The following is a 25,255-nucleotide window of genomic DNA, read 5'->3' as shown; positions in this document are numbered from 1 at the left end:
GTATGTACATATATGAGTGAGTAGTTGTATTATCTATACCAAAAACAATACCCACAATTCCATGCAATTATCCCACAGTTGTCGAGCAACGTGTATGCCATGCAGTGGATAAATTATTATACCCCCTCCCTCTATCGCACGCGCACACATCTCCCTTGGAAACAGCACCCCTATCCCCCTCCACATCACCCCAACACCCACCACCCAACAACGACGTATCCATCCGGATGTGATATGTACATTTTGCAAGTGCAAATTCATTACGAATATTTACACAATTTCGAAAGCAAAAGAAGAAAAAGGAATTAAAAATCGTCGGCGTCCACCAGGAACCGAACCGAACAGAACCCTTCTTTTCACCGCCGCCGCCGCCCCTCACGTAATGCGAGACGACCCACAGAGGGGTGGGTGCTGTTTCTACTGGTGGTGGTGGTGCTGCTGCTGCTACTGCTGTTGGTGGTGTCTAGGGTGTTCCTTCCTGGGCTCAGGCAGACACTCATCACCATCATCTATACCCCTTCGGTGTATCCCTTCCCTCCCTTCAGTGACTGCCGCCTGGCTTTTGAATTACAATTTTTGCGAAAAGGCAAAAACAAAATGCGAATGGCAAGCCCAAAAGCGAAAGGCAGAAAATGAAAATAAGAGAGAGGAGAATGCACACAACAGAGAGCAGCAGAACAGAACCGAACCGAACAGAACACAGAGACAATGGAAGAGAGAGAATGAGAACGTGCGACGACGGCTAAATACGAACAAACTGAAACTGGAAATACAATAAAATCATAATAATAAAAGTAAAAAATCCATTTTACACCCCTAATAACGCTCCGCTTTGGCTTTGGCTCTGCTCGGCTCTAACGGGGCAGCGCGAGGACAGAGGACAGAGGGCACAGGGCCAAAGGCGACACAACCATGAGCACGAGGCAAAGAAGCAGCAATGGCGCGCACACACACACACACCCAGAGACAAACAAATGAATCCTGCGAGACCAATTGCACGGGGCTGCCTGCCGCCGCCGCACACAATCCGTAAAGGAGCGACTGACTACGACTCTCCAGCACACACACACACACACTTTCAAGAGGAGGGTCTCCTCTATACAATACATATTCATATACGTATACGTGTACGTGTCGTCTTCTCCTAGTTAGTTATGATAATAATGGGTGCCCAGGAAAAGTCAGTAGCATCGCAATACACAAAATTGCAAAAGGGGCTCCTCCTGCCGCTGTTTCTCCCCAGGTCCAAAGAAGAATGTCTCCCCTACTCCTCACTCCTTAACAGACACCGGAACGAGAAACTACGTATACAAATGTCGTAAGGGAGAGCACTGGGCAAGTGTTGCCAGGTTGTTGCTGCTTCGGCTGCTGGCGGGTTGGATGGCTGGTAAGTGTGTGCCCATCTCAACTAATGTGAAATCAAAGCCACAACTAAATGCAAGCCAAAACACAGCTAGGCGTTACAGTGGAGCCCCCTCAAGACGACCTTCTGATGTTTGGCCAGAAATAAAGTGAGGGAGCAAAAGGTTACTGTATTTTAAAAGTATTTCCACGACTACTCTTGAAAATTCTAGTTTGTGCAATTATTAAATTTCTAATCATTGAAATTCTTGCAGCGCCTACAGGCACCTAATTCGATATTTTCTTATACAGATTTTAATATAAACAATCCTATCCAATATTCTTTTATACAAGTTGCGCATTGTATTGTTCTATAATTTGTTCATGTTTCTTCTTAGCCAAGTTCCACTGTGGTTTCGTCTTTGCATGTGCAAGTGTTTGTTTGATAGTTTATGTACATATGTTTGTGTTTGTGTTTGGGTCTCGTCTCCTTCTGGTTCTGCTGCTGCTGCTGCTCCAAAAGGATGCCAAGTATGGCGCACAGGCTGGCAACCCTGTTCGCCTGTTTCTGTTTATACAGCTAACGGCTTTTTTACTACAACAAATTCCCCATACCCAGCCCACAACCACCCACCTATCCATTCTCCCTCCCCACGTATCCATTCCATACTCCTTGGCAGAGGCAGCCGCCAACGAATGAACAGGAGAAACGAAATCCAAAAAGGGGGACAAACAAAAACAAACGACAAAGCGCAAAGCCAGATAAAGAGACTCTCGGAGACCCTCTTCGCCTATCTATATGCATCTCGCTTGCGCGCACACACACACTGCTCCCCCCCTTCCAAAGTTATATCGCTGTCGTCGACGCTCGTCGCCGTCATCGTCTTCTGCATTTACACGATACTACAAGTGCGAGCGATTGATTATGATTATTAGTGGGGAAACGAAAACGATGGCGGCTTGACTTCGACTTTGACTTGGAACTGGCCGTACGGTACGAGAATCGCTAGAGAGGCGGTAGTATGGAGTAGGAGTGGGAGGCCAACGGGGGAAAAACGAATTTAAATGAGCGCATTGCTAGTGCTAGAGGGGGAGGTGTATATGCTAGTGAGTGAGTGTAAGTGAGTGTGAGTGAGTGTGAGTGAGTGTAAGCTAAAATCGAATGCGAATCAGCCAAAACCAAGCCAAGAGCCAGATACAGATACAGGCTGCGGCGGGGCACCGCAGCAGCTAGCCAGACTCAAGATGAGTGAGAGGAGAGAGGGAAACCAACAATCGTAGATTAAGCCAAAGGTTGGTGAGTGAATATGATGAGATGGGAGCGGGGAGGGCAGGCACACAAGCCGCGCTGGCAGGTGAGAGCGGCAAGCGTCTTCTTCCTTCTTTGGCATGTATGTAAACTGCTGCTACCACACACATGCTCCTTCATACTGGACTCCGACCTCCCCTCCTCCCACCCACTCCTTGAAAGCACCATAGGCATAAATTTATTGTTTGCTCCGTTACTTTTTTTTTCCACCAGTTCCCAGTTTCCATTGCCCTTTGCATTCTCTTTCTAATTAAGCGAGACAGAGAGGAGATGCCCCATGCAATAAATTGTCATTCCGCTTTACCTCCAAATAAATGCCATTTCCATTGTTCAGACAGGGAACCGTAGTAGTTGTTGTTGCCACTGCTGATGCTGCCGATGTTGCTGATGCCACAGAAGATTTGTTGAGATGCTCGCAAAACGCAGAGAAGCTGCTAAAGTCCATGGGTTTAATAACCTCCATTTTGTATGGACACCGCCTATATTACAAGTATCACAATGAGAATTGATATCGAATGTGGTTTTGTTTGGTTTTATGGTCTCGTCATGATTATTGATTTTAATTAAGCACTAATTATCATTCGATTCGTTTCGAGGAGACAACTATGGACTATGAAGAGAGCACGTTGTCAATTACATTATTCCATTCCGTTTGATTATTATGATTATTATATCTCTCTCTCTACCACAAACAGGCACACCACACACACACACACACACACACACACTTATGGGAACGAACACACATATGCAAAGGACAGAGACAAGAATAGTTTTGCGTTCGCGTTCCGATTCGTTCTCGTTTACCGCCGTTCCTCCACGGACGAGCACTTGGACTTTTTACAACTTTACACCGCGGCGCTCAAACAAATAATGAGCGAGCGCATTGCGGACTCAAATACAAGAAACACTTCTCACACACAGACACACACAGGCGCACATAAACAACCATACAGTCACATCAAGGCGCGTACGCGCACGGAAGCAGCGACAGCGGCAGCTAAAATCGAATGCGAATCAGCCAAAACCAAGCCAAGAGCCAGATACAGATACAGAGAGCTGCCGTCGCCGCCGCCGTCGCACCGCTAGCAGCTAGCCAGACTCGAAAGTATTGAGTGAGAGGAGAGCAGAGCAGAAAAACCAAACAATCGTGAGATTAAGCCAAACGCCGTTTTGGGTGAATGTGAATATGAATGAGATGGGCAGCGCAGGCAGGCAGAAGGCAGGCACACAAGCCTGTCGTCTGAGTCTGAGGTGAATGAGCGGCAAGCGTCACTTGCAACAGCCAGAGCGGACGAGAGAGAGAGAGGGAGAGAGAGATAGAGAGCAATAGCAAGCCTGAGTGAGAGCCGAAAGCAGCGAGAGCGCCAAGCCAGAGGGAGAGAAGAAACCAAGAGAGAGCCAGAGAGCATAGGTGGGAGTGAGTGAGTGTGCACTGGATGGACGAGTGAAGAATGAGGAGGCAAAGCAGCAGTAAGCACCGCATTGTGTCAACTGTGTAATGTAAGCAAAAGAAGGCAGAGCCTGCACACATACACGTGTGCCCTGGAAGGGGTCGGGTAGGGGGAGCTATGCGCGGGGGGAATAAAACATATCACACGGCAGAAAAAAAAAAGAAACGCCAAAGCAATGAAACAAATGTACCACAAAAACACTGTTGAGAAATAAAGAGCGAAAGAGCGAGCATAAGAGAAGAAGGTGGACAGAATGAAGGAGGGGAATGGGGTAGCCAGCGACGGCTGCGACTGATGTTCGGTAATGACGGGAGTGGGGAGTGGGGAGGGGGAAGGAAGACGCAGGACAACACTCGGCGGAAAAAGGGATAAAATGAAATAATAACCAATCAGAGAGAATCAGGCAAAAAGGCGAATCCATGAAAATGGATTAAGAGCCGCAGGTACAATGGGTGTGTGTGCCAGAAGAATGGTGACTGTTCTTGGAAATATTCCGCTTAAAGTCCGTATATGACAAGTGTGCATGTGCCTGTCTTCCCCTTCGATTATTGGCATTTTGCAATTGTTTAATTAATTCGACCTTTGGGCAATCTACATGCACACGAGTCTGTCTCTTTCAGAGAAAGAGTATGAGAAACTCAAGCGAAAGATGGAAACATGACTAAAGTGCGATAAGCACGTAGCCAGAGCAAAAAAAAAAATCGAAACGAAACGAGATTATTAATCAATCCGTAAGATACAGATATACAGATACACACACGTTTATATGTATAAGTATATTTGTATATCCACCACCATCACCACACAATCGATGCAATGGCGACACATCTTCAGCAAATGCACTTACTCATACTAACACATGCACATGCATGCATGATCAGCGAGAAGCGCTGGGCGAGGGAGAGGAGGGGTCTGAAGCATGTTCTCTATCGTAAATTTGACTAAAGCGTAACACAAAAACTAAATCGGAAAGAGAGAGAAACAGAAAAGAAGCAGCAGCAGCAGGTAGACACACGTATTGATGGACTGACTGACAGACTGACCATGCGGCACAGTGGGTACCGCGGCTGAGGCAACGGCAACTTTTCCAATGTTTTACGACTGACAGGTGTGAAAGAAGAGAAAAATGCGCCGACGCAGCAGCTGCATTCAAACGAGATGATGCGACGACAGCAACACGTGATGCGCACGCGCACAGTGGAACAAAATGGGAAAACATACTTAGATGGGATCAACACAATTGTACATTTCCAAAAATTATATAAGGTTTTGGGTATTCCATGATTTCAAATGATTTCCATGGCACACAATTTTTATACAGAAATCCCGGCTTTGTATCAAACCCAACTAGTAGTTTTCCAAATTCCACATTTTAGGTACATATTCATGGTGCACCACTGTGCACTGCAGCAGCAGCGCCAAATGCTAATAAAATATAAATCGAATGGCAGCAACAGCGACAGCGCAGCAACAGCGCTGCAGCGTCGGCGGTCAGCAACAAAAGCATCCAAGCAAATCGAAGGTGGGCTCGGCTGGGCCCCATTTCCAGCCAAAGATTGGCACAAAAAAGAATAGCGCAAAGCCATGCACACACACACACACTCAAACGCACAGAGTAAGAGAGCGAGAGAGAAAGAGATCTATGCCTGTGTTCTAAATACACGTTGCAAATGCAAAAAGGAATCAGAAAAAATGCTTTTAAGCTGCGGCTGCAGTGTGAGAAGGAAGAAAGGCCTCTTGCGAAGAAAAATAAGCATAACGAAACGAAAGCCAAGCAACGTCGAGTGGAAGGGAGATGAAGATGGGAGCTCAAATGAGCACAATTAGGCTGCTTTATTGAAACGCCTGCGGCTGGGGCATGCAGAACAGGAACGGAACAGAAACAGAAACGGAGACAGAAACAGGAACAGGTCACCGTCACCACACACACACAGGCACACGCAGCCAGCCAGAGCCAGACCCCAAGTCACATATTCCTCTCAATAATTCAGCTCGTGAGAGCAAAAGAGAGTAGCACAGCCTCATCCGTTGCCTTTTGGGTGGGCGCACACGAAAAAAAAAAATTAAACATTGGATAAATCCAGAAAATGTAAAATTACACTCGCACACAGAGAGAGTGAGAGAGAGACACTCGCATGGAAAACTAATACACATACAGGGGCAGGCGGTGGCGGCGGTAAGTACAGCCATGCCAAACGTGTAGCTAGGCGGCAGGCAGCTGAAACCACCCGATATCGAATACTCAACGACCAGACGACGACGTCGTCGTCGTCGTCGTCCACCAACGCCGCCGCAACATCATCGTCACCAAAGAAGAACTTCACTTCGTCAATACAACAAGAGGAACAACAACAGCAATAGAATCGCAAGAATAAGAGCAGCACGAAAGGAATGCTAGCTTCGGATGCCGAAGCTTAAGATACCCTTTAGATACATCCTTTCTATGATGTGGTCATTCGATGTTGATTAAATTTCCACGCGTATGTTCATATGGAACTATCATTTTTCGGCAGGATTATCTTCATCTTTCGATCGATATTTTCTCTGCTATTTTGATCAAAAGACAGGAATATATTGTCACATTTGTTCCTCTGATAGACTTTCTGCATGCTTTGCCAACATCTGCTCAAAACAACTATACCCTTCTCAAGGGTATAACCAAGAGCTGGATTTTCTCTTCTTGCTGCTGGCTGCGACTGCTCTTCTTCTTTTCCCACTCTTAGTGCTGTTGTTCTTGGTTTTGTTGTAGGTTTGATTGATGGCTCGCTGGCTTTGCCTTTTGATAATGGCGGCAGCTTCGGCGCCGTCGTCGTAGTCGTCGTCGTCGTCGTGGTTGCCCATCGTGTCGGCTGCTCTCCACTACAGTGGTAAGCCGTCGCGTCAGGTTGTACAATTGACTCCGCGCTCATAATTTGACCCAAGCCTTTCGGCCAATACATGGTGGGCTCCACTGTTTGTTGGCAGTTGCTAGCCCCAAAAGGAAACGAAAGCAACGGTTTGTACAACACAACACAACTAGGAAACATCGGAGGGTGGGATGGGATGGGTTGATGATGATGCGGGGGTGGTGGTAGGGTGTTTCGCTGTGTGCAAAGTGGTTTGACATTTTCTCCGCTTTGGCTGCTCATTCGCGAAGCATCTGCTGGTTGGGCAGGAGAGAGATGGGAGTGGAGTGGGGTGGGGTGGCGTGCTAACGGAGAGCAGCGACTGTGACTCCCGAGCATAATCTGAGCATCGGTCGTGTGCACCATTTCGGGTTCAAATTTCGAGTGTATGTATTTCTTTTATTTTGCATAAATTAAGCATAAGTGTATTTGCGCTCTCCCTCTGCTGCTGCTTTTACTCTACCTCTGCTTTTGGTGGCCTTTCCACCGAAGTCATTCGAGGCTTCGGTTTTTGTCATCGTTTACTTTTGTTTATACATTCGGCAAAAGACACAAACACACAGAAACAAAGAGGCATTCATAGACGGAGGTGACAGACCGCCGGCAGCGCCCACCCACACCTCACTTCACCACATTACACCTCAGAGTAGCTGGTGTTGATGGGTGGTGGGGTTGGGTGGGTGTCAAATTTACTTTTTATTTAGTCAGATTTCCACCATTTTTTTAGATTGGCTTTTCACACTGTTTCCCAACCTTAGTATTCCCCCAAAAAGGATTTGTCGATATTCTGACGTGTGGGTGGGTGGATTTGTGTATCGAGAGGAGAGCAAACAGAAAATCATTTCAATTTAATTAATCGAATTACCGACTAATTTGCAACGCTGATTTGAAATGCTTAGTAACTAATATGATGCTCTCTTTGGAATATGTATTTTAACCAAATAGGACAAATTATCCCCACGCTTCTGTTCAACATGAACTATGGGTTCATATTCGATGTTAAGGAATCGATAAATCGTTCAATCTAGCTTTAAAAAATAAAAAGCAGAGAACGAATTGCTTATTGGGAAATTTGAAAGTAGTAATCTATGTTATGTCTTTTAGTATATCATCAATATGAGAGAGCAGAACAAAATGTGGTTCACTTCGATTCATGATGGATTTAGAGTGATTAAGAGATCACTTCGATTTATTGTCGAAATTTTTTTTTTATCTAATTACCAACTTTGAAGTTCACATCTTAAAAGTTCTGAAGTTCAACAATCTAATTGTGATAATCTTTGATTTTAATCGATCAATATTTCGATTAAGGATTATTATTTATCAATGAGTTAAGCTTTTTCACTTTCATAAATTCTTTTATCTACTGACTTCAGATATCTGCTCAGCTTTCAGTTCTAATTTATTATAATTCAACACCTAAAACTTGCAACTCTAGACGTAGACCTACATCTAAAGCCCTCCTTCTGATAGTATGTGGTTTACTATGTCTGGTCTATGTATGCCCATATGTTAATATTCATTGATAACTCTTCACATATAGATATACATGGATATACATTGTAAATAAATACATATGTATTTATAGACATTGCTCGATAGAATTATTTGAAATGTTCTTAAGCTAGGATATGTTTGATATTAAATAGAAAATATATATGTGAATGTAATCATGTTAGTAACCAATCAAAGTTAAAAAATTATGTAGGTGTTGTTAGATCTTTCAATATTTCGATGATTCATGCAGGTTAGTATTCAATTTGTACAAGTGGTGTTATTGGGTTAAGTTAGATAGGAACGACGACATTTGTTGTGTGACGTGACGTGATGTTTGGTTTCGTGTCAGTGTGTGGGCTACAGTCTTTCATCGGGGCGGGGAGGCGAAGGACTGTTTAAGGACTGTTCATGGTCTATTACACCCCTCGAAAGAGTATCAGAGAGGGAGTGTTTTCGGTCATTGAGTGGGTGAGTAGGGGGATGATTGGTTGGGCAAAGGGGTGGATTGAATGAATATCGGGGTTATATGGTGTATAATAAATATAGTATAATGTGTGGTACTCATCACTAGCGTACATTGTTCATGCTGACGAGGTACATGGCCAGCTTATTGATATCCAAATTGGCCAACTGGCTGACGTCGGTGGTGTTGAGGATGCTCAACATTAGGCTGATATCGGCGGCGGTGGGCATCGCCGGAACCGTCGATCCGCCGCCCTGCTGTCCCATTCCATGGCCGCCGCCCGTCGACCCCGATCCACCCGCTGAGCCGCCAGCGGCTGCGGCTGCTGCAGCGGCCGCCGCTGCCGATGTGCTGGCGCCCTGCGATTGCATCAGTGCCTGAAGGCTGCGTCCACTCGGATCGAGTTGCTGTTGCAGCTGGCTGCTCGACCCACTGCCGATGCCACTCGAATTGGAGCCACCGACCGAGGAGCCGGCGTTGCCACTACCGCCCTGCATTTGCATTTGCATGGACTGAAGGGTGGGCGTTGTGGGCACCGATAGAGGTGGCGTTGAGGAGACCAATGCCTGTAGCTGTGGGGCAGAGGGACAGACACAGATAGAGAGAGAGGTTGGGGTTTTTGTGGTAAGAACTCAATTAACAACAAGAACAAGAATCATGAGAGTCACAGATGAAAGAGAGATGAGAAATCAGACTATTCTGGATGATATGTTGGGTTGGTTTTATTTTTTTTCGTTTGGTTTGGGCAATGAATTGATGTCTGATAACGGAATGGACTGATGCATCCTTCAGTATAGATGCATCTTCCAGCTGGTACATAGTTTTGTTGATCAGCTGTTGGCTGTTTAAATATTTCTTTAGTTTTGGGATTAAGGATTCGGTTCTCGATTTGGGCTTCAGTCTTCTGTCTCGTGCATATCTGAGTTGTCTTTCGTCTGTTCTGTTCTGATCTACTTTTAAACTACGGTGTACGGTTCGCAAAAACTAAGCTACGGGCCAACAGCTAAGCAACAAAACTACGTACGTTTTAACACTGGACACTACGACAAAAACAATATTTAAACCAAAATAATGTAGGGTAAAAAACAGAAAACAAAAGAAAAAGTTACTAAAAGGTGTTCTTATTTGGTGTTAGGTGAGGAAATTTGTGGGCAAGAATGTTCAAAGTCCAAATCATTTTTATTGCAAAATTTTCACGATTTGGAATACATTACGTTTTGGAACTACATATAAGAATAATAAATTGCAATAGAGTCAACGCTCCAATATCTTAAAACAAATTAATTATTCCGCTTAATTTGATTGCTGTCGATAGTCTGTTTATTTGTATTGTTATAAATTCGATAGAATTGCTCGATAATTGACGAAACTTTTTTGAGACTAATTTCGCTTTTACTTTCAACACGAATACGAAATAAGAAATAAAGTCTTTTAATTTTAAGTAAATCGATCAAAATCAATTGAATTAATAAATTTTATCGAGCATCTAATGTAATCGAGTTATGTTTCCAAAACGCACTGTATTTCTTGTAAAATATACATTACAAGCCAAGTATTATACAAATATGCCATATATAACCTCAGACCCAAACACAAATACTTTTTTAATATATGTACATATTTATGGCTTGGATCGAACCCAAGTTTCGTTGAATGATTGGACGACAGAGGTGACAAAATGAACGTGAGGTGCGTGAATATAAATGAAGGAAATGAGGAAATAGAGGAAGTGGATTGGTGGTACAGATGATAGGGTTTTGGTTGTGATCGAAGGAGTAATATTTTGGGGGGACTAACCTTGGCCTTCTGCTGCTGCTTGAGCTCTTCCTTCTTGTAGTTGCGCTGGTAAGCGGTGATGACGCGTCGAAGCCGCGTATTCAGATCCTGCATCGATGGCCACATGGTGGTGGCATCCTCGACAGCGGCCACTGTCGGTGGATAACTACCGGCGACACTCTCCTCCTCGTCCAGGCCTAAATTTGAGTTGGAGTTAGCATTTTCGGTGTTTGAATTGGCCGTCGCCGCTGCAGACGCTGAGGTGGTTGTGGTGGTGGTGTTGGATGATGGATTGGTTATGGAAGTAGTAGTAGTAGTAGTGGTGGTGGTGGTGGTGATATTTGTGGTAGCGTTAGTGCATGATTCGGGTGAGCCGGCAGCATCGGCCAGAGCAATGGCAGCGGCATCCTCGGCGGTGCCTCCAGCAGCAGCTGTCGTAGAAGCCTCCTCGCCATTGCTTTTGTTTTGGTTCTTTGTCTTAGCTTCCATTTCAGTGTCCAATGCGCTGGTTACTTCTCCGGAGTCGACAGTCATCGCTTCGACCCCACTCGCAGCAGCATCTCCTCCTGCCTCCGCCGAACTGGAGTCAGCTTCAGGCGTCGAGGAGGAGGAGGATGTGGTGCCGCCCGAGATTGAGCTGGAAGCTCCGACCGCCTCACCGGATGGTACCTCGCTCTTAGCCTTATCTTTTGTGCTTTTCGTTTCTTGATTCTGGGAGTCTGCCGATTCTGGGAGTGCTTCAGCTGGCTGCTGATCGGTGGTCGCCTCGACGGCGCTGCCATTGCCCTCAGTCGGGCCAGACGACGACGATTCCAGGTTACTGCTGGCATTAGCATTCGCTTTAGCTTTAGCTTTGGTGGCCGCTTCGGTGCCGTTTCCATCGCCGCTGCTGCTACTGCTGCTGATGATGGTCTTACCCGACGAACTGGGACGCTCCGGATCGAGCGAGTCCTTGTTGTCGCCACCCGTCAACTTTGTGGAGTCCGAATCTTTGGTCGTTGTCGTCCCATCATCGTCGACCTCATCGCCGTCATCGTGCTTAGAATTTGCATCATCTTCGATTCTGTTCAAGAAACCATACACAAGATTAATAAAATAACTAAAAGATTGAACACAGGAATATGTGTACATTTATGTATATTCTATTCATATAAGAAACTTTGATCTTGGGGCGGGAAGCACATGCCACATAAAGATTTGCTTAAAAACTGAGAGAAAATTCAAGAGACACACTCACACACACACACACACACCCACACATTTAGTGAATGTCCAATGGATGGCTTCAATGCGACAATGAGTCAATGTGTGTGCACGTGAGTGACCAGGAGGATGGAAAGCGCATGTTTGGTATGACCATGCTATGCTTTAATTTAATCTTAATTTTAAAATAATCGATATTACTATCAAAAACCTTTCTGGGTAGCAATTTCAATACAGTTTTGAAAATATTCACGAATGCTAATGTTCAGTGACAGCACTGGGATGTATATTTTACCTATCTTATTACATCACAATTATACACTTTTTATAAATATCTATTGCAAATGGGTGACCAGACCCCATATCTCTTGGCTACTTTGGTTCCTTAGAATCTCCTTAGAATCGTTGATTTTATTTTAAAAAAAACCCAAAACTGAAGCATTCAGTAATATACGAAATTTAAGAAATGTATTTTAAATGAATTATGCTTTTGTGTGTGAGTAGAATGGTTTCGAATGAGTTAAGCATTTTCTTTGCATCCTTATCCTTCTCGTTTACATCTGGTCAGAGTCTGAGCATGTAATATGGGGGATTATCTCTAGTTTTAGTATAGTATGTGGCTTATGCGGGGGGATTACTTAATGGTATTTATGAATGGTGCTATGCTAACTACTTTTGTTTCAATTTTTTTTTTTTTAGCACTTACATCGGCAAATTCGTGACGGCCAAATCGTCACCGGCACCGGCGCCCACATGGGTGACAAAGCACAGATTGGGATCGGCGCGCATTTGACGATACATTTCACAGCCATGCTTGTAGGTTCCGACCAATAGACTCTTATCACAACAAATGGGATTCCACCATGAGGATGGCACTTGATCTGGCGTTGGCGGCGGGCGAATGGGGAGCTCGCTACATGATTCATTCGTTCGGGTTCGATAGACATTCGATTGCGTTCGATAAACGTTTCGATTCAAATGTGTGTTTGATACGATACGACAGTGGAGGGAGGGAGAGCGTAAGATTTGAGAAATGCGCAAAAAGACATGCGGTTTTTTAGTAAAATTTTTCAATTGTTTTAAGTTAAATAATTTTTTTTGTTGTATTTTTGTTGGTTTGTATGATAAATAAAACAAAATAAAATCAAAAAGGTTAAGGAAAAATAATAAACATATACAAAAAAAAATAATAATTTGTTAATAGCCAATTTGCACTACAGATTTTTACCACTACAAAATGCGACTGAAATTCCATACGAAAGCAAAACTCAAAATGGTTTTCTAAGAATTCATTCTCTTTCATTTTTCAACATTTTCTTATTCGTTTTTTTTTTTTGCCTTTTTTGTGGAATTTGGAATTTTGTTTCAATTACAAAAAGTATATAAAAATTTAATTATTATAAAATGTAAAAATTTTATTTTGTTAAATTTTTTGTTTTGTTTTGTAGATGAGGACGACTGCACGATTGTACGAGGAGTATATGAGAAAGAGAGATAGAGAGGGAGTTGTAGCGTGGATATCCCTATTCGCCTGCTTGGATGGAGGAGCGAGCGAGATAGCGAGCGTGTTGCGATGCGTGCGTGCGTGCGAAAGAGCGAACGATAGGCGATCGATTTATGGCGGTTTCGGGGGACATTACCTTTCCATATGGAGTGCCAGCTGCTGCTTGGCTTTCGTACTGCTGCAGTTTTGTCGGTAGTATCGTACGGTTATGTACGGATATTCATAATGAAATCAATTAAATATTTTTCGGTTGGTTAAACAAATTCGAGTTGACGAGCAATAAAAAACACACACAAAAACACACAGCGATAGGAAGAAGTGAACGGCGAATATGCGCCAAAGATTAATTGACAAAATGTGTGTGGAAAGTGTGAAAATATTGTACATACAGTATATATAAATCGGTTATGTGCATCGTTTAATGTGCATCGAAACAGTTGATCGGTTAATCGTTTATCGGAAAGAAATATCGATAAGTATAATAAATCGAGCCAAAAATCGGCATTTCGAATGTTTTTATTACAATTCAGTATTATTTTTTTTTTACTTTTCAAGACATTTAAGTAATTTTACAAAGTGTCGTTAATTGTTTCCAATTAGGTTTAGTAAAGTACCCTCATATTTCGATTTTTGAACGCTTTTTGATATTGAAAATTATCGATTACAAATTTTCAAAAGCGTTTGCAAATAACCGATTCATATAAAAGTGATGAAAGTGTTGATTAGTAGATTTGTCACATAGCCGATCAGTACTGTACTTAATAGAAATGTGTGTTAGACATGAGAGAGATACGTATATAGAGTTGTGTGAGAATGTTTACAGTTAATTTGTTAGCATTAATGGACAAGCGAGAGCGAGCGTCGAACATACATTGACAAAGAGAGAGCTATTACAGTTAAAGAGAGGACTGTAGAGAGAGGTTAAGATAGAGCAATAGTCAGGGCTGTAATTCGCTGGAACTTGAATGCAGTTGGAGGAAACATAACTGAGTTCCACAAGGGGACTTTCCAGCAGTATAGCTAACTCATCAGCTGATTAAAAAGTTCAAGCGAACTAGTTTACAAGAAATTTGATAATAAAACAGATGACAAATTGGCATTTTTAGTATATAAATAGAAAAATAAATTCTCTATACGAATACAAATAATAAAATTCAATAATAATTAATTAATTATGTAACACGCTCCAGAAATCAGTCAGTCAATCAATCAATCAATCAACAACAAACAAGATGTATGATGAAATCTGAGAGAAGAGCGAGAGTTTCGACTAAAGCGCCAGTCCTACCTGATCGGAGTGTTATCCTTGATCTGTTGAACGAATTCACCAATCACCTCGTGCTGTATGTAGTAGAGCATTCGTACGCGCAGTAAAACCCTGTGAAGGAGAACATTGAATAAACGAAACACAAAACGCAAATTAAAGAGAAAGAGAGGTAAAAGAGAAAGGAAAATACGGATAGAGAGTGTTAGTAAAAGGCTGATCCTGCTGTTCCGAGCGGAGGGGCGGTGTTAACTGCACAAATTCGATTCCACACGTGACTCACTTATTGGCGTGTCTGCCCAAATGCTTCTTGTAGGCGCCTTCAAGATAGGCATCCGCATCGTACTTCTCCTTCTTGCTCCAGTGATTTGGATCATGGATGCTCATGGGAGTGGCAACAGCTGCAGCCACAGCACTGGCACTGACTCCTCCACCGCCGAGTCCATCCTTGTCTCCACTTCCATCCAGAGCACTCGACTTGTGTGCGGGGGTCGTGTTGCCACTGTTGCTGCCCGAGGCAGTGCCCGGTGCTGGTGTGGAGCTGCCAGTGGACTCCTTATTCGACTTTCCTCCATTCCGTCCTGTAAGTTAAAAATTTGCATAGATGATGTTAGAGGATTTTCTTGGGGTCCTTCGAGCTGTCCTCAGTCGTGTTTTTCATCCGCCTGAGGGCAACTCGATTGTTGTGCAATTAATGAATTAACTTTTTACAATGGATTTGGTTTTTTTTTATGTTAAATGTTAGCTACAAAACAAACAAAAAAAGATACCTTCGATTAAACGATGTTAGGGATGTGTCTTTGCAGAGGTCAAATCTAACTAAATGCATAAAATATGATCAACTTTCAAAACTAACGTTTAATGGGTTGGATTATCAATGGAATTATCGAACAAGACGTATATCGTCATTTAACAATTTTTATAGATGAGTTTGTGATGCTTATAGTGCTTATTCTTTCAGAAAACTAACAGCATTAGACAATACAAATAAAATGTCTTGTAAAACAACAGATTATGGATTATTCCCGAGCTTCCTTTATGGTTATATCGAAATTTATCAATGATTTATCGATGATATATATGAGCTTTTGCTTTCGGAAAATTAACAACATTGAAGAAAATACCCTAAACAATAATTTATGAGATTCCTTTATGGTTATGTTATGTACGTATATATAAATTCCACATCCTATATGATAACATCCTAATGATGTATACCTTTGAATACAATTGAAAATTTGGACTGCACCATCAGATGACGCCAAGTCGAAGCTTATTACCTATCGGTTCCTATACGTCCCTATATGGTATCAAAAAGCTCTCAAAATTAGGCTTCACATGAGGCACTGAGTATAGTACTCAGTTATTCCTTTAACATTTTCTCAAAACAGTTGCAAAGATATATCAATAAGCAATGTAATGTAAATTAAAAATATAAATTAAATTATAATATGAATGATTAATGAGAACATGTATTCTACAATATATGTATATAAATATTAGTTGATGAATATATTTTATATGTACAAATAATACAAGATTTGAATATGGTAAAAGGCATACAATCGTATGGCAACAAAACATACACACACTTTTTTCCTTAGTCAGTCGTCGAGTAAAGGTCGTTACGAGTGCAAATACTCAAAGTAAGTCGCGGTCCAAGTCGAGAGATTTTGATTTAAAGTTTGAGTTATACATAATAGGAGGGCACCAAAGGAGGGCCAGGAAGTAGAAGGCGGGGCAGTAGTACACAGACCAAAACCATCATAGCGCATACTCACTACACATAAATGGAGGATACATTGTGGACTTATATTAGATTCGTTGGATCATATATTTGGGCTTCAAGAAAGATTGAAGAATTTCAGAAGTTTACACAAAATAGTTAGGTAGTCCAAAGAGTCCCATGTAATATATAGTAGATATATATAGAAGTGTGTAGGAATATTCTGTACAATTATTTGATGAGTTGTTTATTCGTGGGCTTTTTTTTGGATAACTCTCTACGTCCGTGCAGCAGTTGGGAAGTGTGCGTGAATGTATCTTTTACCATACCTTTGGCATTCCTACCTCGTGGCACCAAATTGTGTAGGCCACTATGATCCCTGCTGATCTTCTGCACCTCTCCATCCTCCGTGGGCGTAATGAGATCCCAGATGAATGTCTTGATCTTCTCGTCCCCCTTGTAAACCTGCAGGCAGTAGAGAAGCTGGAAGGGGAATGGGGAAAAAAATACGATTACTTATGAAGTTCTTTGAAATGCTTAGTACATATTCTTGATGTGTTTGTTTTCTTTCAGCGGGTTGAGAAGTTGTGTTTTTACTCAGCGAAAACCTAAAGTTCTCTCAATATTAGCATAGCTTGGTCATCATTAAGTTATGTACAGCCTAAAATAATATACAAATGGATCTTCTGTGGTTTTTAATACTTACAATTATGCGTGCACAATCCTCAACATCAATATCACGCCAGCCCCGCTTGAATGATCCCAATTCCAATAGTTCTGACCAACGGCCCCAACTGCAAAAAGATGGCATACAAAATTAGTGTTTGAATTTTGGAAAAAATAAATAATGAATGTTCTATCGGTAATAATAGGATTCTTCTGTGGATAAACATGACTAAAAAGAGAACTGATTTTCATTTAGATTTCTAGATTCCATAACACGATTTTCTTGTGCGTTTGGCCTAATAAGAAAGTAAGGTACGAACTCTTATATGAATGAATGTATGTATGCAAATGTACCCTTCTTTATGTTTTATATCGTATATCATCTATCTATCATATACCCTCCTATCAAATATCACTTATTTTTCCCTTTTAAAATCTTGTTATCCAATATATTCCTGTCTAACCTTCTAAAATAGTAAAAAACAATATTACATAAAAATAAAATTAATTTTGTCTTTAATTTATATTTCTCCAATATTGAGTAAACCAACACCAAGATGAGTATGTCGGATCATAGCTTGAAGACGGAACCGTCGATGAGCCGCAGGTCCGAAATCAAGTCGCATCTCAGCAAGACAGGTGTCCCGCAGGAGTATGTGCCGCCACAGGACCTGGACATTGCGGCCATTATGTATAAATATTATTTGGAGGATTATCGCAGCTATACGCCCGAGGAGCGTGTCACACGATTGGCCACCTTCGATGCCATGGATATGCTGCGGACCATCGAGCAAATACACAACGATGTGGCAACCATGAAGCTGGAGAATTACATTATGGTCGAGTTCCTGGAGAAGAATGATCCAAAGCTATTGATTGGCCTGCGACAGCGTCGCACTTCGATACTGAAACGCTTGCAGAACAAGCAGCGAAACTCGGGTCATGGCAGTCAATTGATGAGCAGTAGGCAGTCGAGTTCCAAGCGTTCCATACCCATCTCCACATCCCATCTGGCGTCCTTGGCGCCCACAGCAACCGATAGGCGTCGTGGCGCCGATTACAAACTAAACTACAAGGCCAAGGCAGAGATGGCCGAGAAAAGGGCTGCCGAAGTGGAGAAGCGTGTGGTGGATATCGAAAAGAATGGTAAATCTTGATGTTCTCTTCTGTTTTGAAAATTCACTCCAATGTGTTTCCCCTTTTAGCCATGTTGGAGGTAAAGCAGCTGCGTGCCAAGATCGAAGAGCTACGGGCTCGTAGCGAGGAGACCATGGAGACGGAGAACAACTTCATGTTGCACTTTCTGCGCGACGAGAACGATGTAGCCTTCCTGGAGTCGGCCACAGAGCGACAAATCGAGCGAAAGCTGCGCAAATTCACAAGCAATTGGTTCAAGAATGCCCGCGCTCTGCTTGGGACCATGAAGCTAACGATTGTTTCACTGCAGGAGACCTGCCAGCAGCATCGTGCTGATCTCATCACCAAATCAGACCTAAGTGGCATCCTCACGGCCGTTGACTTTGAGAAGCTGATCATCAAGCGCACGGAGCTAATCAATCAGCTGGAGGAGAAGAACATCCACATGGCGGGACTCAAGGGCGTCACCGGTAAGACCTCACTGGCGATGACCGAGGAGAAGCAGGCCATGATGAACCTAGAGTCCGAGATGCGTTCGGTTGTCAATCGCACCGAGGAGGTAACTCGTGCCATTTCCAAGCTGGAAAAGGAAGTGTCCATCGTCCAGCTGCACAACGACAAGGACTCGGCGACCCTTGACGAGTTGCGCGCCCAACTGCAGGAGTACGAGGCGCCCAGTGTCAGCGAGTATATCGAACGCAAGGAGGAGGCTCTCGTTCTCGAGAAGGAGGAGAAGATGCTCCATCGCAAGATCTACATCCTGAACATGAAGCTCAACAATCTTATTCGTCGCCGTATGCGCATATCGGAATTTTAATGATCATTTAGATCACAGCTCTCCGATCTCTATATATCGGTATATTTCTGTTAAAAAAAATAAATTTATATCCTTTGATTGATTTAATTGTTTAAGCCTCGACACCTAAAATATGTCGTATCACTGTTGCATACAAAATTGGCAAATCTAACATTAACATCATTAAGCTCAGTTAATGTCTACAATTTCTATCTCAGAATCCAATCATTGAAGTTCTATCTTTTTCTAGTTTAAACAAACAAAAAACTTACCCAAAGGAAAGCAGACCCTTTTCCACCTTGAAGCATTCGGATTTTGCCCAATTGCCATACTGAATCTCCTCCAAACCCAGGGCGGCCAACGCATCACGCTCACGTGGTAAGTACTCCTCATGGCCTTTCTCTCGTTTGTCCCTGGCGCGATCGCGCTTCTCCTTGCGGCGTCGCGAACGTAGACCTGGTAGGGGGAACAGAAAACATTTATATGTCTCATGTATACCATCTTATGGTGGGGGTGAAGATTCTCTTACCTATTCCGCCCTCTTCATCGCTGTTTTCATTCGACGAATCCTCAGAATTGAGCTCCATTACATCCTCATGACCATAGCGTTTGATCTGAGTGCGTCGTCGTGGCTCGGAGAGTACCAGATCTTCGGTCTCGTCGCGTTCACAGGCATCGGGGTCTATGTCCACTTTCTTGGCCCATTTGGTCCAAAAGTCGGGATCATCGATGGTGATGTCCGATCGATTGCCGGAGGCGGCAAAGGAGGCCTTCGAGAAGGTTGAACCTTTCTCCGATTCCATGGTAATGATCTGAGTGCGTCGCTTTAGGATCGAATCGATATCCTCCTCGCAGAACTTATCCCCGGCATTGTCATCGTCCATGACGGCCCCATAGGCACCCTTTTTGAGGAGATCTTCAATCTCCTTTTTGGTCAACTGCTTGTTGTTGCCATCCTTGGAGCCCTGGGTGTTCATCGACTGGAGGACGGCCTTGTCGAGTCCGAGCTTCATCGAGGCCTTGTCGAACATCTCCCGCTCGTAGGTGTTCCTGCAGAGCAGACGATAGATCTTCACCATTTTGCGCTGCCCGATGCGATGGCATCGGGCCTGGGCCTGCAAATCATTCTGGGGATTCCAGTCCGAATCGTAGATGATCACCGTATCGGCCGCCGTCAGATTGATGCCCAATCCGCCTGCCTTCGTGCAGAGCAGGAAGACAAAGCGATCGGAGCCGGGTTTCGAGTAGCGATCGATGGCTTCCTGTCGGAGATTACCGCGAATGCGTCCATCGATCCGCTCAAAGGGATACTTCCGGTAGACCAGATAGTCCTCTAGAATATCCAGGCAGCGTACCATCTGACTGAAGATCAGCACGCGATGACCATTAGCCTTCAGTTTGGGCAGGAGTTTGTCAATCAACACCATTTTACCCGCCGATAGAATCAAATTCTTGTAATAGGACTCGGGATCTTCGCCATGTTGCGACTTGAAATCGTATTGAATCTGCTCCTCGGCTCCATTGAGCAGATATGGATGAATGCAGCACTTGCGTAGCTCCATCATGGTGTTCATCAGATTGGGTATATTGGCCGATGTGGTGCCCTTCTTCAGGAAACTAAAGTTCTGTTCGAGTATGCCGCGATAGTACTTCTTCTGGATATTCGTGAGCTCCACCTCGATGATGGTTTCCTCTTTGGGGGCCAGCGATTTCTCGACATCATCTTTGAGACGCCGCAACATCATGGGTTTCAGCAGTGCCTGCAGTTTGTTCACCTCCTCCTCATTCCGAAGGTTTCCGAATTCGGACATAAACTCCTCCTGGGAGGAGAACTGCGCGGGCTCGAGGAAATTCAACAGCGAAAACAGTTCGCTAATATTGTTCTGGAGTGGTGTGCCCGACAGTAGGACCCTATGCTCCAGATTCAGCTGTCGCAATCCCTCGAGGAGTTTACAATTCCGATTCTTCAATCGATGTGCCTCATCAATCACGCACAGACGCCAATTGAATTGCTTGAGGTCCATATAGTCCGTGACAATCATCTCAAAGGTGGTTATAAGTACATTAAACTTAATGGGCTCCTTCAGCACCTTTCCACTGTCCGTTTTGTAGTAGAACTCGTAGTCCTGTATCATCTGTTTGCTGGTCACCGAACCGTGATACACCACAATGTTCATGTCCGTCCAACCCTCAAACTCTCGCTGCCAATTGGGTATCGTCGAAAGGGGGGCTATAACCAGAAATGGTCCTCGTATTCCAAACTCATAAACCGAATGGACAAAGGTCAAGCTCTGTATGGTCTTGCCGAGACCCATTTCATCGGCCAGTATGCAGTTGTGGGTGTTGAACCAGGAGAACTTCAACCAATTGAGACCCTCCAGCTGGTAGGGACGCAAACTGTTGCCCGCCTTGTAGATGGGCGTCTTCTCCAGCTTCTTCCATTGTTCGGGATGCGGACGCTTGCGGCTCTTCCACTCGCAACGCAATGGGGTCTTGTTGAAGCGCAGATACTGCTCGATTTTGTCATTGTCAACGTCCTCCTCGAGCTCCCAGGTGCAGTCCTCGTAAGGCAGGGACTTCCACTTGACGAGATAATGCTTTGTGGTCTCGCCACTGTTCTCATCCGTATGCACGGACATGTCGAGCACGCGATCGACTTCGGTAAAGTCCTGATTGAAGGGCTCCTCTTCGATGTTCTCGAAGATGTTCACCTGCTGGGCTTGCTTCTGCTGGAAGCGACGTATCTTGGCGGCCACACGGCGATCGCCCTTGAGCAGCTCCTCCTCGGTGCGCCACTCGCAATGGAGGTAGCTGAAATTACGATATTTCACGAAATATTCCTCTACATCGATGTAAACGGGTTCCGGTTTGTTCTCCTTGTCCTTCGCTTCCGAATCCCCATCTTCATCGCTTGATTCTTTCTTCTCGCTTTCTTCACCCACTTTGGGCGCGGCTTCTTTATCTGTGGATTCCTTCTCCGCGGCAGGTTTTGTTTCATCTGTTTCCTCTGTCTTGGAGGATGGACTCTTGACGCTTGTCTTGGCCTCCTCAGCTTCCCCTTCTTCTGCTGTTGTTGCTGCTGCTGCTGCTGGCTTTGGTGACTTTGGCGAGTCTCCGACATTTTCATCCACTTCCATTTTGTCGGAGGTCTCTGATTCCTTGGTCTCATCCTCGGTCTCCGATTCCTTATCCTCTTCCTCGGGTGCCACAGTGGCGGCGGTTTCTTCTTCATCAGTCTTGGCGGCTTCTTCATCTTCTGCCTCGGATTTTGGTTCCTCTGGGGATTTTACAGCTGTCGCTTCAGTCGTTTCAGTTTCATCAATTTCCATTTTCTCCTCATCGGATTTTTCCGAGGATTCTTCTTCGGATTTCTCCGTTTCTTCTTTGTCGAGAGGTTCCTCTTTCGTGTCGTCGACTTCCATTTCAGAGGACTCTGTTTCTGGTTTTGGTTTCTTTTCCTTTTCCTCAAGTTTGCTTTCCCCATCCTTGGATTCAGTTTCGGTTTCTCCCTCGGTTTTGAGTGTATCTTCCGTTTCTTTATCCTTTTTCGTAGCATCTTCACTGTCTGCCGATGCCACTGTTTCCTCTTTTGGCGATGGCGATGACGGCGTTTTCGCTGGCTCCGGCTCGGGCGTCTTCTCTTTGGGCACCTCGGGGATTAGCTCACGTTTGCCCATGCGCATGGCCAGCACCAGTTGCACCACCATGCTATCCTCATCTCCAGTGTTGATGTACACATAATTGGGCTTCGAGGACATAGCAGCGGATGCCGCATCGCTCGAGCTTTGACGCTCCTTTTCTGCTGCAGCGGCGGCTGCTGCCGAGGTGCTGGAACTGGCCTCCAGTTGGCTGTTCTCGTCCATCGCCAGGGAAGGCTTCTCGCCCTCGCCCGCAGAGTTCCCAGCCTCACCCTCGGCACCAGATTGGGGCTCTGCCTTCTCCACATCGCTGCCGGCATTCGAGTTGGCGGCATTGGCCGCGGCCGACGATTTCTTGTCCTTTTTGACGGGCGATGCCACCAGCAGGGAATTCTCGTCATCGGAGAATCGTAGCATCACATCATCGACGTACTTCTTGCGTTGTGTGTTCCTCGAAGAGCGGCGTTTGTTCGAGTCCAGCTCCGAGTCGGGTGGTGGCGATGGCGGGGGCGTGCGATCCATGGTATCGTCTTCGCCATCGGATTCGGGTACAATCCTTCCGCGATTCCTTCGCTTCTTGAGGGCCTTGGCCGACAGGGAACCACGATTGCGCCGGGCACTGCCTCCATCCTCGGAGTTTGCATTGCGGCGACTCCTCGCGGTGGATCGCTTGCGATCCCTGCGACTGGGCGTCGAGGCAGCATCACCTGCAGAGTCCGGCACTGAATCCACAGTCTCGTCTCCCGCCTCGGGATCCTTATCCTCTTCAGTTGCGCTGCGTGGAATCTTCGACACGGGAATGTCGTCATAGTCGGGCGACTCGCCATCGACTCCTGCCCCACCTCCGCCGGATGTGGGCTCGGCTTCGCCATCGGCATCAGCGGATCCCGACTTGGGGACCAGCGGCTTGTTATCCTCCACTTCGCTGCCGTCTCCTGGTGGTTCCGCACCCTCCTCGCCGTACTGCTTGCGACGCTTCCCGACACTGCCGCGTTTGCGGCCAGCACCCGGGGAATCTGTGGAATTGGGATCCATGGGATCACGGGTCTTCTTCACTTTGGGCGTCCTGTCGCGTGGCGGTTTGTTGGGGTCCTTGGGGGTGCGGGGCTTGCGCGGCTTCTTCTTTTTGCCGCTGCCATCGGTGGAGGTGTCCAGCTCGTTGGCCGAGTGCACATCCTGCGACAGATCTCCCATGCCCTCGCTGTACTCGAGCATCCCTACGACACTCGTGTCGCCCGCTCCTTGGGTCACACAATCCTCGGAAACAGGCAGCTGTGTGGTGGGAATGGCAGCGTTGGCTGCTGCCACCACAACATTCCCGCTGATGTCCATCAGATCCTGCTGGCTGCCCGCCTGTCCCGCTTTGTCGCCCTTTTTGGCACGCGGTTTCCTTGGTTTATTCGCACCCTTGCGTCCCCTGCCCGTGGTCGAGGACACCTGGGGAGACTCCACCATCTGCTGATTGAGCAGAGGATTCGGTCCCCCTGCCATGTACGGTGGCATGCTCTGGAAGAGCACACACTGCGGCCCGCCCGCACACTGTTCGGCCATCTCGTGCTGCTGCAGCAGATTCAAACGCTCCTGCAGGCGCATCAACTTGTCCTGATGCTCGTGGCCCGGGGGCATGCAATACAGTTCCTGGATCTGCTGTTGCAGTGCCGCTATCTCCTGTTGATGCAGCATCGGATAGGGGGGATACATGCCCGCTCCTGCTGCATATGGTGGCAGCATTGGAGGCATAACCTGTGCCTGTGCATCATAGCCCGGGGCCAAAGGATGCAAAGGCATACCCATCGGAGGAATAGCAGGCGGTACCGCTCCCGCACCCGGTCCCGTGAGTGCTGCTGGGGTATTGCTTTCCGTCTGCACGGCTGTTGCTGGCTGGGATTTCTCTTCAGACATTTCCTCCCCGGATTTCGGGTCCTCTGAGAGAGAGGTCGAGAGATCTGGCTGGCTCAATGTTGTCTGTTCGAGCTCCTCTGTGGTCTTGTCCAGCAGATCATCTTGCCCCACCACTGGCAGCAGCTCTGTGGCCCCCATGGATGCTATATCCTGCGTCTTGGACATGCTCGTCTCATCTTGTGGCAGTTCCGTTTCGGTTACAGAGGCGGCACCTCCTGTGCCTGTGCTGCCACTCAAACCCTCACTTTCGCTTTGATTTTTCTCGAATTCCGTATTCGATGACTGCGAATTGCTGTCCAGCAGTGCAGCCGCTGCCGAGGCAGCATTCGAGGCCACAGCAGCCACTGCCGCACTCGACGAGGACATGGAATTTTGATCAAACAGCCCCACATCTACGCCCACCGCATGCTGTGTGGAGTGCTCTGAAGTCGCCCCATGCGAATTCGTATCTCTATCCATTAGGAGCTGCTGTTGATTGTTGCTATTGATGCTGCTCTGCGAGTTGCTGTCGTGAACGGACGTTGGCTGATTGTTCACGATGCTGTTGGTGCTACTGTTGCTGCTGCTGTTGTTGCTGTCATTCGCGGCCACAGCCAAAGTGGACGAATCATTGGAGTTAGCGGTCTCATTAAGTATGCTGCTCAAATGATGGGAGGGTGTCGTGGGGGCCTGCTGGTGTTGGACTTGCCTGGGG

General features: G+C 45.5%; 2 protein-coding genes across 2 annotated transcripts in view; one reads left to right on the top strand and one right to left on the bottom strand.

Moving 5' to 3' along the window:
• Nucleotides 1–25,255, bottom strand: part of LOC111077321 — a 48,652-nt gene that overhangs the window by 8,456 nt on the left and 14,941 nt on the right. Inside the window, 9 exon segments of the mRNA XM_041596280.1 lie at nucleotides 9,063–9,521; nucleotides 10,747–11,788; nucleotides 12,635–12,841; nucleotides 14,721–14,810; nucleotides 14,980–15,277; nucleotides 16,767–16,905; nucleotides 17,129–17,216; nucleotides 19,294–19,477; nucleotides 19,551–25,255. Coding sequence (XP_041452214.1) covers nucleotides 9,063–9,521; nucleotides 10,747–11,788; nucleotides 12,635–12,841; nucleotides 14,721–14,810; nucleotides 14,980–15,277; nucleotides 16,767–16,905; nucleotides 17,129–17,216; nucleotides 19,294–19,477; nucleotides 19,551–25,255 — 8,212 coding nt within the window.
• Nucleotides 17,541–19,124, top strand: LOC111077320. The gene is made up of 2 exons (XM_022371544.2): nucleotides 17,541–18,234; nucleotides 18,294–19,124. Exons 1-2 carry the CDS (start codon nucleotides 17,646–17,648, stop codon nucleotides 19,040–19,042), a joined length of 1,338 nt encoding a protein of 445 aa, XP_022227236.1. The 5' UTR covers nucleotides 17,541–17,645; the 3' UTR covers nucleotides 19,043–19,124.

The sequence above is a fragment of the Drosophila obscura genome, unplaced genomic scaffold (genome assembly GCF_018151105.1).
Source record: "Drosophila obscura isolate BZ-5 IFL unplaced genomic scaffold, ASM1815110v1 contig_14, whole genome shotgun sequence".
NCBI lineage: Eukaryota > Metazoa > Arthropoda > Insecta > Diptera > Drosophilidae > Drosophila > Drosophila obscura.
The sequence above is the reverse complement of the archived record's forward strand: the minus strand, read 5'-3'. Positions and strand labels throughout refer to the sequence as shown.

What these genes read in the sequence shown, in the direction of transcription:
- LOC111077320 (XM_022371544.2), top strand. Translation starts at nt 17,646, where the DNA reads ATGAGTATGTCGGATCATAGCTTGAAGACGGAACCGTCGATGAGCCGC. An exon ending in GGTGGATATCGAAAAGAATG is followed by an intron (nt 18,235 to 18,293) that starts GTAAATCTTGAT and finishes TTCCCCTTTTAG; the next exon opens with CCATGTTGGAGGTAAAGCAG.